This window comes from Labrus bergylta, chromosome 22 (genome assembly GCF_963930695.1).
Source record: "Labrus bergylta chromosome 22, fLabBer1.1, whole genome shotgun sequence".
NCBI classification, from domain to species: domain Eukaryota; kingdom Metazoa; phylum Chordata; class Actinopteri; order Labriformes; family Labridae; genus Labrus; species Labrus bergylta.
Window position 1 is genome coordinate 9700980 of NC_089216.1, and position 19448 is coordinate 9720427.

The window sequence follows — 19448 nt, forward strand, 5'->3', positions numbered from 1 at the left end:
GGAACCCATACACGTCAGCAAATCAATGTAGGGATGTGGACCTGTGCACACTAAACTAAACACGTTACCTGTTTTCTCTGATAGTAACGCATCTCGCGCAGCTGAGATTTTAATAATTAGAATGGGATTGTAGAATTAATTGTTGATATGATTCACTGTGGGATATAATGATTTATTAAGCATAGTATAGCTATATTTGTAATCAAATGTAAGATATTTTTTTTCAATGTATGTTTAATAAGCAGGGATGTAGCCCTAGATACTGTTAGTCCTTGACATTTAGTGGTAGCCTATATTGTCACAACATTCAACATTGACAGCCAATTTGCAATTTTTCTGATAAACAACATATCTTCACAGTTTAAAAAAAATGTGCTTTAATATTTGTTTTGTGGACAAGTTGGTCGAAAATGAGTTAGGAATTATATTTTGCAATTTAGGCCTCAGTTTATAAAATCTTAACATTGACGTTGTAAATTAACTGAGGGTGGGTGGGGGGGCATAAGAGGAATCATTATAGATCCCACTTATAACACTAAAGCGTAAAAACAAGCATTCAGTTGCATGTTACAGCTGTACTAGGCCTAAATCACGAGAACATTCCTATGTGTGTGAAGCAATCTGTGTTAGGAAGTCAGACTTTAGCCTACAGTAGATCTGTGGTGTGTTCTTCACAATCTTCTGTAAGCCCCTTGAAGACTAATATCAACCCAAATATCCCGGATAACAGCTCCAAAGTACCATGTGGCCGCCCTCTCTTTATTAAGATGCTTTTGCTCGGGGATGTCAGACAGAGCGTGAGATACAAATCCGAGAAGCTCAACATGACAAGCCACCAGTTGCATGCAACTCCTGCAGGCGTGTCCGTGCGTCGTGACGTCTCTTGAGCGGGCTGGACTTCGGGAGAACTCAGATGATGGGGATAATACAGCGGTGCGGTGGAGGTGGTATCTGTAAAGTGCTGCCTGTCCGGCTGACAGCTCCATGATCGCACTGTGGTGTTTTGGCTAAGGAGCTGCGCGCAGCATGGGCACCGGAGATTACATCTGCGTGACGCTGCGCGGTGGTGCACCCTGGGGATTCACTCTGAAGGAGGGAGAGGGGGACACCTATAGACCCTTGATTGTCACCCAGGTATCTGTCTGTCTGTTTGCCTGCTATTTGTTTAGGTTCTCTATAAGAATTAAGCCATGATTTAATTACTGAGCCATTGGGGAATGTTGGACTCTTATTTCATATGTGACCCAAATAGTGTGATGTAGGTCCTTTTTTTTTTTTTTTTTTCAGCACAACCATAAATATGTTTACAGTTTTACTTCAGTTTTGTTCGGTAAATAATTGAAAAGAAAAGTTGTTAAGAAGTTGAACTGTGTTTGTAAGGAGAGGGCTTGTTTTGAGCAGTGCGTGTGGCTGCATTTTTGTGCGCGTTGGCTGTGTTTTGGTGTGAGATTCTTCGGGACCCTTATATGGTCAAGGCCGAGAGGGAGAGTGTGAAGCTGAGGGCAGCTCGCTCTGTTATCACTCACAGAGGAGACCTCAGGGAGAAAGCAAAGCATTATCCAGACAAACCTTGGAGTGAAAGGGAGGTGCATTAATGCAAATCAACCAAATGTAAAAGGCGTCCAGCAGGTCGCCTATCATTGCAGAAGATTCAAATAAATGACAGAAAGGAGGTTAGGCAAATTTGAGTTTCTGCTTTGGCCTCTTTGGCTTTATGATATTTGTTTAGCCTGATAATGTGGTAATAAATATGATAACAGTTAAGGATATTGCAACTTTAAGTAGAAGACAACATTTTGAGAAGCAATGTAATGTTCATGACATTTGTCTTTTATTAGTGCTCAACTTCTTGACAATTCTTTCTTCTTTACCCTTTCAGTTTATCATTATGTGGCTACAATCCATTGAAGCCTGAAATTAGCTCATAATCACTTATTTTAATACATTCATTTTATAAAAGTATAAAATATGTGGCGATTGACATATCCTCTCATACTGAGGGTTTCTGTTCATGAGCCGCCTGTAATAAAGATTATTAAACAAAAGATGAAATTAGAATTTTAGGCTACAGAAAAGTTCAAAAACATACCTTTAAAAAAAACATATTGTGAATCACTGCAACTTTCCAACTCTGTGATTTTTCTAAATTTAAAAATTCCCTTCAAATTCCTATACACTAAATATAACATTATTTAGCTTGAGCCTATATATAACCATTGCCATACCATAACTTGGCTGCAACAAGTTTTATTTGTTCTCCTCTGTTCCATTTTTTCCTTTTATATTTTTTATTTCAAGTTGTTAGACTCTGACATATATGTTATGTAAGATTCTTGTGAATACACTACATGTAAATGGGGTATTACAGTGAAGCAGCTATTCCTGATGCATTAGCCTCAGTGCTGGACATCTGGGGGTTTCAGTCCAACTCATCTGGAAGGCTTAACTCCAAACATACCTCCAAACTCTTCGTTGTGGGAAGCGGAGTCTGTTAGTTATAAGGCAAAAAAAGAAAACATACCATCATCATGACAAAACCTCTAAAACTAGAAACTCTCCCGTGTCTGATCGAATGTGATTTTTGTGTTCAAGATTGGTTTGAAAGTAGTGGAAACTGTGTTTTGTTTCCTGGGAGAAAGTGATTGTTCAGTGTACTGACAGGGAGTACAGTGTAAGGGCACCCACTCTTAAAAGGTTCTTTCCTTATAAGGGAGGCAGTATTTTTCTTCTCATTTGGAGTCCTGGCCTGAGTACAAAGTTGATGAGGTCACTTCTTTTTAAAGCTACAGATACTGCACCACACTAAATTACTACAAGACATGACCCACAAATACACCTTTGGAAAACTTGTAAAATGTAACGTCTGATCTATAGTAACAGTTTAATGATTGTAGTGGATATGTTTGCAACAAAATACTTCCATGGTATCTGAATAAATACTCGATAGCTTAAATCCTTCCTGAACAAGAGACATTTTGCCTGCTAATTTACGAAGGTATGCCATGGTGGTATGTGGAATGTCAACATGCATTAGATCAGTTATGGAGCTCTGCATGACAAAGCAAATATCATAATGCAAGTCAGACACTTTCCAGACTTTATAGTAATGAGACGGTATCTACGTCTTATCTGCTTTCTCTTCCAGTATTGATGAAGAAGCTGTTTTTTGCCTGGGTGATTGTGACCTTACAGAGAGAATAAGGCTCTTGTTGCAGATGCTCCTCTCCTAATAGCACACCATAGGAATCTTATTAAGCTGCCAAGCAATCGGCACAATAAATGCAGTTGCTGCATGCATGCTTTCTGTTACATATTCTCAGAGTAAACAAAGCGCTTCACAGCTCATTCCAGTGAGGGAGTTTGCTGGCATTGTGTAGAGGCAAACAAACATGATCACGTAGGCCATGAAGGAAGCAGAGATCTTAGATAATGACTTTGCTAGTTTTCCCTCCCCGTTTCTGTTTCACATCATCAAAACAAATTAAGGTCAATTGTCCATTTAAAAAAAAAAAAAAAAAATGTCATGATATAAGTTGGAGTGTTCCTGGCTGCAAAGGCTCCTTGACCGAGATCAGTGTGGCCAAGCTTGACCTCTGTTACATAGATTATGTTAAGGATAAATATTTTTGATGATCAGCTAGTAATATAATCATTATTTTATATTTGTCATATTTATAAAACTGAAATGAAGTCACTTTTGGGCAAATCGTTTTTTTGATTAAGTCAAAGTCAATGATCAAGAGAATTGTAAGTCTTGTCTAAACATCTTCACACAATATAAATCTGTATAATACAATGCTGTTTGTTTGCACTGGGCTTGAAACTTTTCGGCAGGAGAGGGAATGAGTATTCATCTTGCATAGTATTATGTGTGACACATGATTGTATCTGTGATTAAATATATAATGGTTACTGTACATTGATGAATAAATGTAACAATCAAATAGATACCAAATCAATTTCTTAAGCACTCTTAAGAAATATTTCTTAAATATTTACACATCATTCCTTTTCAGTGCAAAAGAAAAGATGGGTGAACAAGAACAATACCTCTAACTATCCCCCCCCACATGGTGCCGTTACTACCTGTAATACAGCTGGAAAATAGTTGCCTGAAATGTAAAAAAACATAATTGCTTAAAGCTGTAAAGCACAGGAAACGCCAGGAGCTACACGAACACATTATGCAGTGCTGTGTTTCCCTGTGATTTTCTGTTCTGTTTAAACCTATTAAATAGATAATTTGAAAATGGGCAACCCAGGAGAAAACCTGCATGTAATGCCGTCTAATTGTGGCCCCACACAATGTTGGTGGTAAATGCTGACAATCAGGAAAACGCTACTTTTCCGAAAGTGATAAATGAAAAAAAACAAAAACAGTGTTACTCTTCCCTCACTTATTCAGTAGCCTTTTTGTTATCCTTTTTTTTTTTTTTGCACAGGTACTAGGAACAGTTTCTCCTAACAAGAAGCATATGACAAACATTATTGAGATGGTATCTCCCTCCTTTGAACGTTGTCTCACACTATAAATCTTTGTGTTGCGAGGAGAGACAACGACAAATGTTTCCCCTCCTTTTTTGGAGCATGATCGTGTTGCTGTGGCGTTCAACACAAACCCTCATCCCTTTAGTGAGGAGTGAGTCCCTAAAGACACAGGCACACACGCTGCCTTATAGGGCCTGTTTGCACTCTGTTAACTCTTCAAATCTCACAGGGCTTTTATCAGAAAGTTGCCAGCTCTATAAAGTAACTCATAAAATATTTTTGTGTATATAGCATAGTAGGCCACTTTTATTGCCCTGGATGTTGCTTATGTTACAAGCAGACAAATACATTTAAGGTTAAGTCTAAAGCATGCAGGTAAAGTAGTGCTCCTTGTATGTACTGCAAGAAATGTCATTGTCCATCAGTCTTTATTATTAAAGAAGCATTGAATGTAAGTGAAACAGATGATTAATGGGTTTTATTATGGGTCTGACAAAATCTGCTCTCTGGTTTTTGGCTCCAAACTATTTTGTATTTCTTGGACATAAACCTTTCTATTATTCCCCATGTTTATGTTTCAACCATGCAGAGATTCTCCTTTCTTCCTTTTCTCACAGGAAGATGCGTTTCCACTGCCATCTAGTGGTGGAGTTTTTTAACTGCAAGTCTCTCTATTTGTGTGCATGTCATAGGAGATAGTGCTGCATACGTTTTTTGGGTTAGTTGTCCCCACGATTCAGCATTTCTTTTCTCTGTTTCAGTTGGCTCTTTTTATGACCAGTAGAAAACCCAAAACACGAGGAAGCAATATACATGTTCTGTGTGTTATACTGTAAAACATAAAGAATAAAACATTAAAATCACTGCCTGGACAACATCAGTTTATATATGATTCATCTGAGACTGTTTTTGTTTAGTGATGCTCTGGTGAAAAACAAAAAAACAAATAGAGATCTGGTAGTTATGGAACATCAGTATGATCGATGGGACAGCAGCTGGTCGTTTACTCACTTGCTGTGACATCGTTGATAAGCTACATTGATTCTGATGTTTATGACTCTTACTGCGTACATTTGGAAATGTATCCTTAAGGGGGATTAACCCAGGTGACGATGAAGACGCATGAGCTCATTATGGCACCGAGTTAGAGCATTATCTGTTCAAGTACATTTTCGATTTTTCGATGAATTATGGTTGTTTCATGGCATGTTGCCCCTTATTTAACAGTGGATGTACAAAACAAACACAAGGAAAAGAGGTATTATATGCTTCAAGAAATAGGACAAAAGTTTAAAAAAAAATTATTTAGTCACCAGTTGTAGGAAATGAGCAAACCCTATAGACCTTATTAACCTTCTTTCTTTAGCTGTTTCTTTTGTACCATATGTAAAATATCTTAACATGACCTGAGAGTATATACTTTAGTTGAACAGCACTGAAGTAGACATTACTGTACAAGTGATTTTTTTTATGTTAAGTGTATGGGGTATTTCTCCTAATTAAATCATCTTATTATTGAACCAGTTAATAAGCCTCAGGACCAATTACAAGGGAATGAAGCCATCAGTCATCAGAAAGAGGTGCCCTTTAAATGAATCGGCACAGTGATGGCCGCCAGTAATAATATGCAGCTGCAGGTTTCTAAACAAGGTCGACCTATGTCTTCCTCTTGTTTTTCAGATTTACTTTTATTGATCCCGTGAGGGGAAATTTCAGTTTTTACACTCTGTCATGCAAGTGTATGCAACACACACATAGGCTGAAGTATATACATACATACATGCACTTAGTGTGCATGCAAAGACATGCACACTAAGGGAGAGATGTCAGAGTGATGGAGCTGCCCACAGTGGGCGCTCCTGAGCTGATGGTGGGGAGGGGGTTCAGAAGGTGATCTGGCACCTCTCCAGCTACCAGACCAACTTCCAAACTTGGTCCGCACCGAGACTTGAACCGCTGACCCTCCGGTGGCCAACCCAAGTCCCTACAGACTGAGCTACTGCCGCCCTGACCACTGTAACACTGTAACACTGTGTGTAACACTGACCAGGCTTAGAAGTGTCTGTGTTATGACCTTAGAAGTCACTGACAGCATTTTTAGAAATGATTTATTGTGACTTCCAGTAAATAGGAACACTGTCACAGCAGGGCATTGTATGAAGGTTACAGGGCAATTCTCACACTTGGGACATCGCCACTGTTATGCTGTCGGAAATAATTATCTGTAGGAGAACATTTTTGTTTTTGGTGATGCTCTGATGCTGTAAGTGAATCATTTACCACGCTGAATTGGCATTTTTTTGGTCTTTCTTTTTAAAGTTTTTCAATCCCTTTCACTAAGATTGTGTCTTCCACAGGTGGAAGAAGGTGGTCGTGCCTTCCTGGGTGGAGTGCAGGATGACGATGAGATGGTGTCACTAAACGGGGAGCCATGTGCTGATCTCACCCTCTCAAAGGCCTTAGAGCTCATCAACGCATCAATCGACTGTCTGCAGCTGCTTGTTAAAAGGTAGAGCCACAAAAACACCCATTCAATTAATGACGGTGAAATCTGTGAACTAGTGAAAACACAACTTCACATTTTTAATTGTCAAATCAGGAAAACCACAACATCATTGTATAAAAACTGAAGGGTCCTTGCTGTTCACAGCACCAACACTAAATAACAACTGGCCCCTATATTAGCATTTAGATAGCATGTTGTTTTATGACTTGTGCCCTTTTGCATAGTTCAATGAACCACTGACTGTCTGCGTAAATATGGGCATTCATGCATGTGTGTGTATTAGAGAGTTTATGTGAGATGTCAGTGTGTGCTGACCTTCCTGTTAGGCCAGTGTGTCAGTGTGATACAGATTTGTGAGTCTCATTAACATGCAGCCGCTCAGCTGTTTCTAAACGTGTCATGCCAGTGTGTTTATGAGACTGACATGTCCTCAAATGTTACTGTACTGTATATACTTTTTTTTTTTTTTAAATCAATAGAAATATTTTTTGAATCAAAAAATGAAATTGTTGTTTAATGGTAATACTTGTACAACTAAGCCATTTTTATTCCCTTAGTTTGGATGAATCAGATGCCAGGTTGTGTCAGTGTCTTGAAACCCTGTTTTTGGCCGAATTCATCAAATCTTGCAGGATCGTTGCATCATCTTTAATTATCATAGTTAAATCAAGAACCACAACTTAGTTGAGAAAATGTGTTCCTCTAACTTATTCCTATTCTCTTTTACTCTTAAAGATACAGCATCATCCCCTCAGAAGTCAGTGAATCAGAGACATCCTGTTGTGAGAGGGACTCTCCTGGTGAGGTTCTAGAGAGCACCACCCTCCACATTGTCTCCGCAAAGCACAGGTCCCAGAGCCCCAAGGAACTCTTCATATCCCGGGATGAGGTCTCCCATGAGGATTTGGACAGCAACACAGAGTTTCCCAAGAGACCCCAGCTGATTTGCACTCAGCTACATGCTCCCTCATTTGGGGATCAGAGAGGCCAGGAGGAAAACGATGGAGTTGCACAGAGGTGTCTCTCCCCTGGGGGCATGGTGGAGCTCCAGGTGTCCCTCTCTGCGCAAACCCTGGACGACGTGGGCTGCTCTTCTCTTGGGAGTGCTCTTGGGATCGAGGGAGAATATTCAAACAGAGAGGCCATTATAACAATACCAACAACCACCACCACCACCACATCTTTTAATGTGCCCAGCTCTGTTAGAGAGCCACTCGGCCAGCGTGGAGTGGTCCTCAGCTCCCCTTCCATGCTGGGGCAGGTGGAGGTCATTTTGCAGCAGCAGCCAGCAGCATCAGAAGCAGGGAGGGGCATCCTGAGTGTGGGTGGCCCCAAGGTCGGTGGAAGCTTAGGATCCCAAAGCGAAGGAGAAGAAGGAGGAGGGCACTGCAAGGGAGTCCCTGGGTCATTGACTGTCTCATTCGGAATTCCCCCAGAAGAGGGGACACCAGCGGAGGAGCAGGACTCTGATTCTGAGGGGGATCAAGAGAAGCCCAACAAGCACAGGGCAAAGCATGCCAGTAAGTACCTATGGATCAATTTTTTTTTTTTATGTCCATTCTTTTTCAGTATGTGTGTGATTGTGTGGGTGATCAGAATATATTCATTTAAAAGGGAATCTGCAAGCTAATAGGTCAATGCTAGAATGCATTTGTCAACAACATGTGTGCATTCCAAAGCCTGATGTCGTGTGTGTGAACTGCTCAAAATAGTATTGGTCAGGAGTAATGGTTGGAGGAGGGTGCTGAGTCCTTCAAATAGAAGCAGATACATCCGGGTCTAACCTGAAATACAACAGAATCAAAGTCATAGTACAGATAGGATTGTGAAAGTCAATAAAATGCTGTAAATGTAAAAAAAACATTAAAGAAAAAACCCACCTTCTGTAGATGATACATGGAAAACATTTGATACATATCTAAAAGTATCCATTTGTAGAGACTTGATGATTAATATAGATACTAAGGCGTTCCTTCAGAGCTGTGCTGAAGACATAAATATAACACAAGCACGCTGATGATGCCTGCAGAAGTGGCCCTTTGACAGACACCAGCATGTGCACCCTCTCCTGTTACCTGATCCTTTCAAACTGGGTGCTTTAACTGAGCTAAAAAAGTGAGCCCATTGCTCACTCTTCCTGTCCCCTCCACCTTCAGGTTAGTCTTGCAGGAATACAAAAATTGAACCTAACTGCCTTACAATGTTGGATCATTCGAGGGTATTTTCTGTGTAATGTCTGTTATCAGATTGGCTTCTGTGTCAGCAAATTTGGCAGATTTGAAAAGACAGGAGATTTAAAGTGGACAATTTATGGACTATCCATAAGGGCTGGTAAACAGGCTTCGGTCCTAATGGATTTCATGGATGCAGGCTATCTTTATTCCTTCTCAGATCTTATTTCTGTCTTCTTTATGGGGATTAATATTTTTATGTGTTTCATTGTCTTTGGACAGATGGTGTCAGAGATTTTCAATAGTTTCTTAATCATTTGATGTATAATGATTAACAGAATGAGAACATTTTGAGGTGCATGAGAACATTTTGTAAAACTGTATGATAGTAGTGTTTTTCATGGAAAGGTATTACAAAATTGCTTGCAACATATTCATCATAAGTTGAATCAGTTTTACATTGCATTGAGTTTAAAAGCTTAGTCAAGCATTGAAAGTTGATTTATGTATTTGTAAAACTTTTTTTGCACTACATTTCTTTGTCCCTTCATTTTCATCCATCGCTATGTTACTATTGTAAGCTCTATTTCAAGTTCTAAAGTTAAGTTCTAAATCAAGCTATGGAAATTATGAAAACAGCTGTCTATGTAAAAATAAAATGAAAATATAAAACAAGTTATTTGAAAAAGTGTAGCAGTAATAATAATCTTAAGAACTGTTTTTTTTAAATGTACTCCAAACAAATTTAGTAATTGATGATTTTATGTTTTATTCTTGGTATATATAATTGATGTGTCTTATTGCCGATATAATCCCTCTGGGTAAGCATATTTTCTTGTACTTTTTCTCTAAACACTGTACATTCATTTTCTTTATCTTTACAGGGCTCAGGCGTAGCGAGAGTCAGTCAGAGAAGCAGCTGAAGGAGGCCAAGTCCAAATGTAAACGTATAGCTCTTCTTCTTACGGCTGCTCCGCCCAACCCCAACAACAAAGGGGTGTTGATGTTCAAGAAACATCGACAAAGGGCTAAGAAATTCACAATTGTGAGCTACGGCACAGGAGAAGACGAACCAGAGTACAGTGACGAAGAGGACGAGGAAAACGAGGAAGACAAGCAAGGAACCCAAACTGTTGCGTTAACCCTTTTCGCTCCAAACAATTCTGAAATAGACAAGCAATTTCTTGGTAATGCCCAAAGAGGAAAAGGTGTGCTAACTATCAACTTGGACAAGGGTCTCCTTGAGATCGAAAAGAGCCTGAAAAACCAAGAAGAGATGGAATGTTTGCCTGAAACCAAGGGTAAGGGAGCTCTGATGTTTGCCCAACGGCGTCTGAGGATGGATGAGATTTCTGCTGAACATGAGGAGCTAAGGAGCCATGGTATTCCAGTGGAAGGAGTTTTGGAGGTAGAAAAGAAGATAGCGGAGCACTCCTACATGCAGTCCACAACAGAGGGCCATGCTTACATGGATGTAAATATACACCAACAAAGCCAACATCAACAACAGCAATATCAGGAGCAGCAATACTATGAGCAACAACAGAAATACCAACAACAGCAACAGCAATACCAGCAACAACAACATAACTACCAACAACAACAACAACAACAACAACAACAACAACAACAACAGCAATACCAACAACAGTATCAGCAGCAGCAGTATGAACAACAGCAACAGCATTATCAGCAGCAGCAAATGTATCAGCAGCAGCAAGTATATAATCAAGAACAGCAAATGCAGCACTATTCTACAAACATCAATGGCACAGTCCAACAACAAACCAGTGAAATGCAGAGCTCTTTCAGCAATCGTACTGCAAAGCCTTTTTCAGCAGAAAACATAGAGCCTACCCCTTATTCTCCCGCGATGAGTGGGACCAATCAAGATTCTATGGGCCAAGGAGAGCAGATAGCTTCACGAGATGAGCGCATTTCTACCCCTGCTATTAAGAGTGGTCTTTTGATGGATGCAAGGAGAAGAAACGTGGGCAAGCCTATGTTCACTTTTAAGGATGCCCCAAAATTATCACCAAACCCAGCCTTGCTAAACCTCTTAAACAGGGGTGATAAGAGGTTGGGCTTTGAGTCAGGAGGTGAGGAAGACTACCTCAGCCTTGGAGCTGAGGCTTGTAATTTCCTCCAGTCTTCAAGAGGTAAACCCAAGATTCCTCCACCGGTTGCTCCAAAGCCTGTGATCAACCCCAACTCTCCTCTTTGGTCCCCACAGCTAGAGGTGACAAACCAGGACATGCCTCAACAGGCTGAAAATAGTTTGACCACACCTGCTGTAGCCCCCACCACAGAGACTACTCTTGCTCCAGAACTAGAGCCAACCCCTGCACCTGCCCCTGAGCCCTCTCCCCTTCCTGCCCCCCAGGAGGCTACTGCCAGCAACACAACAGAGGACCAGCACACATGGACTCTCCAGCCAGAATCTCAGCAACAGCAATTGCAAGTTTCAACTCAAGAGGAAAATTGTCAAATGAATTCTACGCTACAGCAAGAGCATGCTCCTATGACTAGCTGGTCTACAGCACAAACAGAAGCTCAACAACAGCCACCTACCAATTCATGGCCTCCAACTCAAGTGCAACCCCAGGAACCAACTCCAAGTCAGTCCCCACCACAACCACCATGGGTGACACGTCAACCGCCCCAAGCACAGGTTCAACCGCCCTCAAATACTTGGACCCCTCAAATCCAGCCATCATGGAGTCCGCCTCAAGAGCAAACACAAGCCCAGGCGCAGCCGCCATGGGTCCAGCCTCAAGAGCAACCACATCCTCAACCCCAATTTCAGCCATCTTGGACACACACTCCCGAGCAGCCAAATCTGCAGCAAATACAGCCAACTTGGAGTCAACCCCAAGATCCAATGCGGCAGCAGCCTCAGGCCCAATGGGCACAGCCATCACAAACAGATTCTCAGCATCAACCACCATGGGTGTCACAACAGCAGCAAAAATCCCAACCACCTTGGGTTCAACAGGTTCAGCCAGAATCACAGCCACAGCCACCATGGGTTCAGCAACCACAGCATCAGGCTGCTCAACAAGCATGGCCACAGGTTCAAGCACAAGGCCAGCCTCAACCACCTTGGGTTTCAGCTCAGCCTCAACAGCAACAGCAGCCATCAATGAATACATGGCCTCCATCAAATGCTCAAGCTCAAGTCCAGCCTCCTTGGGGCCAAGCAGCCCAAACACAGCCTCCTGCACAGCCCCAAGGCAATTTGAATCCATGGGCACCAGTACCTCCACATTCTGACTCCCAACCATCATGGGCCCAGAACCCTTCAATGAATTCTTGGGCCCAAGATCAAAACCCTGCTCACCAACAACCACCTTGGGCTCAACCAGTTCCAAGCCAGCCAGCACCACAGTCAAACTGGCAACAGTCCCCTTCAAAGACTCCCCCACAGCCACCAGTGAATACATGGCCTTCAACTCAGAGCCAGCCTCAGAGACCTGAGAATGCCTGGATACCACAGCCTCAGCAGACACCTGTGAATGCTCCTACCTCGATAATGAACCCTCGTCCCTCTCCAAAACCTTGGAATCCACCACAAAGTTCTCCCCAAAGTCGGACTCCTCCACCTCCGCCACAGCGAATGCACTCTTTTACAATTGGCCAAAGAGTTTCATCACCCATCAACCCAATGGCCACCGTCTTAAATCCATCTTCCCAAGGTTCAGCTTTTGAGATGCCAGCAGTAAGAGGGAAAGGAGCTGATATGTTTGCCAAGAGGCAGTCCCGAATGGAAAAGTTTGTTGTGGACTCTGAGACTGTGGAAGCAAACAAGGCAAGCAGACCACCATCCCCAGTTGCTTCATTACCCAATGAGTGGAAGTATACACCCAATGTACGTGCTCCACCTTCACGGTCTTTTAATCCTATACAGTCCCCTTCTTATCCCCCAGCAGCAACAAAGCAGCCTCCGCCAAGTAACCCTTCATCCAAAGCCAAGAAAAAAGAGAAGCAGAAGCCTGCACCTAAACCCCTTAATGTTATAGATGTTATGAAGCATCAGCCCTATCAACTTAATTCTTCACTCTTTACCTATGGCCCAGCAGCAGAGGCTGCCAAGCCCCCTGCACCTAAACCTGAATGTCCTCCTCCTAACCCACCTGTAGAAAACCAACCAATTCACTATGAGCCAATGGCTACTGTTCAGCAAGCTGGACAGTACAGTGCCCAATATCCACAGCAAGCCTATGGGATGCCCATGCAGCCTTTGATGCATGATGGCCACTACCAACAAAACCCAGTTAATGCTTATCCTCCCTCAAACCCTTACCAACAACCTCCAGGTGTTTCATACCAACAGTCATATAACCAACAGTATCAGCAACCTGCCCCACCTCTTTATCAACCCCAATCCCCTCAGTCTCCAAACTCTCCCTACCAGCAGGCCCCTTACCAACAGGCCAATAACACCCCCTACCAGCAGGCTCCACAGACCCCTTACCAGCCAGCTAATAGCCCTCCCTACCTAGCAGCTCCCTCAGCACCTTACCAGCCACAGCCTCCCTCAAGCTACGTTGCTCCTAGTTTTCCTATTGCGGCAAGGCCTGAATCTGTATCAGGTGGCAGCGCTGCAGCTGCTCCTAAACCTAGGTTTACTGCTAAAAAGAGCTCGGCTCAGGTTTGGAAGCCTACTGCAGTGGAGAAAGAATAAATCATGTAGAATCATGATTTGTTTGATGTCTGTGTGAATCTGAGGGTTGGAGCTCCTTCATTTTTGAGCACATACACTTGCTTGGGCAATGAGCAACCTAACCTTTACCCACTCTTGTTATTGTCATAAGGACGAGCTGGATATTTTTGAAAGTTGAGGGATTATAGGAATGGCATCACAAACAATTTAGAAAGTAAAAATGACAAGATGGGGGTATATCTTAACAGGCACAAAAATAGGCTAAATGAATTTGTAACTACATGTTTAGCAGTGTTTTTTACGTGTTCTCAAAATATGATGCACATGATATTTCACTTCAGTTAATCACCATAAAGTAATTTTATTTAATGTTAAGAATCTAAAGGATGGCAGTATTAGAATGTAGGTGAGAAAGGTGTTCGGTAAAGATTTGAAAGAAAGGAGTGAGAAATAAAAGAAATCAGTGAAGGGTTAGACAGTGACAACAGCAAGTCAAAATTATGAAGAGAAGAAAATACTAAATGTGCCTTTGGTTTTTTGATCGACAGACAACATCAAATAAAAAAGAAGTTCCATAATTTATAAGTGGTAAATGCAAAATTGAATAGACTTAAGATAGAAATGAAGACGTGAGAAGGAAGGGTGTGGTCCTTTTGGTGTAATGATACCAAGCTGAAGGCTAAATTTGCAATGTCAGTGAAGTCATAGAGCATAGATTATGTAACAACTCAATGGAGTTCAAATTAAAGCTAAAAACATCAATACCCCTAGAAAAACAAAAAAACACTTTCTCTCTTAAATTTTGATTTTAGTAAACAATTCATTCTTCGTCAGCTTCCCCCAGCGTTTTTTCCATTGCACTACATATGTGGGTTAAATTTATTTTAAGCTTTGTAACCAGCTGTTGCGTCATGTCAGCAGCTATTTTTGAACTGCCTCATGAGAGGTAGTGCTGATGTCCAGAGATAGTAGGCTTAAATATCAACTTAAACCATTGAAAGCTTCTTAATCTCAGACCCTCGTAGTATTTTTTTTATAATAACAGAAAAATATATAACATTTACCACAGCACCAGCTTCACTCTTCCTTGCAACTTCTTCTGCTTTTGTTTTATATGAATAGATGTTTAATGATCTATAAAAGAAGAATTATTGAAAAGATAATCAGCCTGGTAATGTAAACAAATATATATTAGATACAGGGCTGCTTTTGTTCTTCATGTTCTTTTCTGTTTCCTTTTCTTCTGTGTGTTTTTCCTCCTGCACTTTTCTGTATGATTTACTGCAGTGCCATTAAAATGTCTTTTATCCTTGTTTGGCTTTACTCTTCTTTTCTTCCTTGGGCATGCTTTTGGGTTTCTTCTGTTTTCTTTTCATCTTGCTGCATTTCCCCATTTCCCCAGACATGCGCCTATAAATACTGTCAAGATTATTCTATAGCCGCTCAAACATTTCAGTTGCAAAATTAAAAACCTACATGTGCGATCTTCAAATCCAGTGTTGCAAAAATATATTCCTTTCTTGGACATCAAAACGGAATACAATTTATTCTCTGAAGCTTGTTAACATCAGCAAGAAACACCTCATTATCCAAATCACCTACTTTTACAGCTATTGAGGTGAATGCTGTAGAAGCACATTCCTGAAGAATGACTACCTGATGATGCATTCACAAGGGGTATTATTAGATTGGTGACTTCACTGAACACAAGCAACCTCACTGGATAACTCTGGAGGTCAAGTTAGTGGGTCACTGATGAAATGTAGATATGTGTTGTGTAATGCATTTTCTGAAAGGGCAGCTACATGATTAGTGGAAGTTTCGAGATCAAATTGTGTCTTAAGTTGGCAGATATCTGCAGCTATATTTGGAGGTATTTGAATTCTACTCAAATAACAGCGGTTTAGCTCCGTTGCTGTGCTGCAGTTATTGATTATTCATGTCCTCAACTTGACCATACTTGGTGCATTTACATTTCAGATCTGAACCATATACAGTTTTATTTGCCAATTAATTATGTGTACACGGTTTTCACTGTGAAGAAATACAATTCAGACACATTTTAGTCTCATAGTGAATTCATGCTATTGCCCCTAAACAGTTATACATAATAATACTTCTTATAACTGAGCTTTCTTCAGAATTGGGAAGAAATGTGGCTCTTCATTTCTCAGATTTAGATCCCATATGAGTATTTTCTTAAAGAGGTGTTTTAAAATAGAAGTCTCTAAATGCACAATCCCAATTTATCATATGCTTATGTACAGTGACTAAGATATATGTTTAACTCTGAATAAAAGAAGCTACATAATAGACACAATAGAAAATATATCAATACTGACAATCATTCCCAGTATATTAAAAATATTACCTGGGGTTGCTTCCTTATCCTACTCATAGATTTGTTTGTTTTTTGCCCTAATCCAAGATGACTCTGCCATAGGCATGTTAGGCCTACCAGGTACCTTATTCAGTCGATAACTTATTCCCCCTTGAGTCATTCAGCCACATTTCCCTTATACATATCTGCACTCTCCTCTGTTGTTTTTCTTTATTTTTTTGCCTGTCACCATCTGCTGATCTTTCACATATTCCACCAGATGAGGGCAGCACTGCCCTTTTTTTTTTTTTTTTAAAACGTGTGCCATGTACAACAAAAGATTGATCGGTTTAAGTGAATTGCATGATGTTCTCACCCAACCTTCAACCTTTGGCTATTGCATTTTGCATTTCACATTTCACATTTTCAGCAAGTGGTCTTAACTTCAAAATGTTGCTGTCCTGCAAGGTATCTCCAATAAAATCAACAATATTGCAATAAAACAGCATATTTTGGTCAGACTATGGATACTTATATGCCTGTTCTAAGAAGAAATGAGGTAATTCAGTCTCAGTCGCAAAAGCAATGTGGTAAGGAGGCTTTTTGTGGAAGTAACAATTAAATCTTAAATGGTAGGTTAAATCTAATTTTAACCTACCAATTCTCCACAGCTCTTTGCAGTTATCTGATTTTGCCAGGTAAAAAATGTTTGTCCATAGTCCTAAATTCAATCAATGAAATCAATATGAGGGTATTACATCACTTAAAGGAAATGTGTTAACAAACAACTACTTTCTTGTCTGACATTTTCAGGCTGGTTGGATTTTGCTCGAGGACAGCCAAACTAAAATGAGCCCTTACTAAAATAAGCATGTCTGGATCTTTCTTTACAGGCACTTGGAAGAAGCTACTCCCTTTCCCCATTAGCCAGAGTGCCAGCCACAACAGGCCAGAGGTCGGCTTCTTCCTCTCCCAAGCCTCCTCGGGCCTCTTCAACTCTCCCAGCACGGCAGACACACTTGTTGGAGAAGGGCCACAAACCCCTTACACCCTGGGAGGCAGCCTCTCGGCATCCCCTGGGTTTGGTGGACGAAGCCTTCCCTGTCCAGAACCTCCAGCAAAGTCTGGCCTCTAACATCCACATGGCAGCCCAGCGTAAGATTCTGCCTGAGCCGCCAGCAGAATGGAAGGCCAGGGTTTCTTACCAAGCCCCGCAGAAAACAGGTAGCCAGACTTGGACCCATAGCCAAAGCCACTTTCCACGCCGAGCTCCGCTGCCATCATTTGTGTCCCCAACAAGGAGCACCATCTCCAGCCCTGCAGGTAGTGCTGGTTACAGGTCTCTGCCCAGGCAGTGGCAGCCTCAGAGGTCCGTGACAGAGGGAAACCTGGGGCAGTCCGTGTCCCTCTCTGAATTTAAAAGGCCCCTGGGAAACCAAACTTACAAGTCTGTGTACACCAGCAACACTTGGAGTTGGAAGCGGTAGGCTATGACTCAACCTCTGTGACCTGCAATTAAAAAAAAAAAAACTTTATTCCATGTCACATTCACGCTCATTTAGACATTTTCCTTTTAAAGTAATCAACATCTAAACAAGCAATAATACAGCGAATGAGAAGAGTGAGCAAGCATAGTGAAGTGCATATTTGAAGCCTACCAGATACAATAGGCCTATCTTGTGATTTTGCTTGCTAATATACTTTGTGTTGTTAGAACCTTACTATTTTTTGCTGACACATCTTTAGAATGAAGAACATTTAAGAATATTTAGAAAATCCAATTTTACTCTTTAGAAAATAAATATACGAGTGTTTACAATATTGAGCTTGTGGTAAACTGCAGACAAAGGTTGTCTTTTAGATTTGTTTGATTTTATTCAGGCTGGTTTCATTTTCTGCTATAGATGTACTTACCTAGCATGCTGGTTCTTGCAGTGATTGTGCACTCTTTTATGATATTCTTTTGTGAATTTTAATCCATGAAACTTGAGAATGACGTGTTCAGCTCAGGGCACAGAACACACTTAGTGACGCAGCAGATGTTCGAGGCTTGAAACTTTGGGAAAGGTTAGTGCTATAACTCAGAATGTTGTGGGCGGACGTGTTGTTATGTAAGCTTTAATAAGTGAGATTAATTCACTTATTTGCCAGGAGATATTTAATTAGCGCATTAGCATGTGGCCACTCACGACACAGAGAGGGAGAACGAAGATGAGAAGCTGAAAATGGGGCCATCGGTTTCAACAATGCATTGTCACATTGCAGCCCATTGTATCTTAAAGTGTGAAGGCTTATGAGGGAGTAAAAGTTGAATTTAGAAATGTTAAGATATCCCAACTAATTACAACTAAAGGTTATTTAGTTCACTAGTTTGGTTGGTTGTTGTTGGTTTGTTGCATGTAATGGCTTTTGTGAAACTCTTGTAATCATCTCCAAAGACTTTAGCTAGTTTGGTGTATCCACAGAGTGTACATAATGCCCAAATAGGATTCTCACAAAGCACTCTCACACTGTATTGAACATCTATGCATACTGTAGTGTATCTTTATTTTAACGCTGTATTGCCAATTGAATCAACACTTAATATGGTCACAATGAAATACCAGTAATCGATTTCTGATCCAAAGTAACTCTGATATGGATTCACATAAAGCATTTTACAAAATAAATACTACCGAAATAGCACTATGTCACAAATTGCATTTTTTTGCATTTATTGTGTGTTTGTGCTCTTTGCTCTCTGGGACATTTGTTGCTTGTTGTACCATCCCATGAAGCTTTTTGCATGACGTCTTGTCTGGACCAGTCACTCGTTACGTATCTAATGGAGGGGGGTTGGGAGGAGTTGGTGGAAACTTGTTCCCATGGTGACCACGAGTTACATAATAACAGAGGGTTCCTACTGTGGCTGACCCATTACAGAATGAGAGATAAGGAGACCGAGGGAGATGATAGACAGACATTATTTCCATACCAATTTAGAATAATGAAAATGCTGTGCAGGATTCAAATGCTGGTAAAATGATGGAGTTTGAATGAGAGTATGAGCAATCATAAATTGCGATCAAAATACCTTATTTTGGGGGCGTTCTTACAGAATGAATCACACTTGCTGTTTTATATTTCCAACCTAATGCCTGCTACTGGCCTCAACCGTCTTTGTTTTCTTACAGCAAGTACCTGGTAAGTAGCTGGACCCTATTTGGCCTCAGTCTCTCCTATAATCACATGATGGCTTTTAAAACTAATAGTTTCTGAGTGGTCGGCAGGTCCTGAGGGAGACATGTTCCCATAATAATG

At 41.0% G+C, this 19448-nt stretch overlaps 1 protein-coding gene across 3 annotated transcripts; it reads left to right on the forward strand.

The window, feature by feature from the left end:
- The first annotated feature begins 942 nt into the window (after positions 1–942).
- LOC109981594 (synaptopodin-2) lies at positions 943–18831 on the forward strand. 3 transcript variants are annotated; one of them, XM_065950147.1, is made up of 5 exons: positions 943–1134; positions 6846–6997; positions 7730–8514; positions 10050–12973; positions 17042–18831. In XM_065950147.1, exons 1-5 carry the CDS (start codon positions 1027–1029, stop codon positions 17633–17635), a joined length of 4563 nt encoding a protein of 1520 aa, XP_065806219.1. In that variant the 5' UTR covers positions 943–1026; the 3' UTR covers positions 17636–18831. The 3 variants fall into 3 exon arrangements, with proteins under 3 accessions (XP_065806219.1, XP_065806218.1, XP_065806217.1); XM_065950146.1 differs by having other exon boundaries at positions 944–1134; positions 10050–13033; XM_065950145.1 differs by lacking the exon at positions 17042–18831 and having other exon boundaries at positions 947–1134; positions 10050–15141.
- Positions 18832–19448: the final 617 nt, after the last annotated feature.

Excerpts from the sequence above, each read along its gene's own strand:
- LOC109981594 (XM_065950145.1), top strand. The coding sequence starts at position 1,027 with ATGGGCACCGGAGATTACATCTGCGTGACGCTGCGCGGTGGTGCACCC. Across the intron at positions 6,998-7,729 it reads CTGCAGCTGCTTGTTAAAAG|ATACAGCATCATCCCCTCAG; the intron begins GTAGAGCCACAA and ends TTACTCTTAAAG. Across the intron at positions 8,515-10,049 it reads GCACAGGGCAAAGCATGCCA|GGCTCAGGCGTAGCGAGAGT; the intron begins GTAAGTACCTAT and ends TTATCTTTACAG.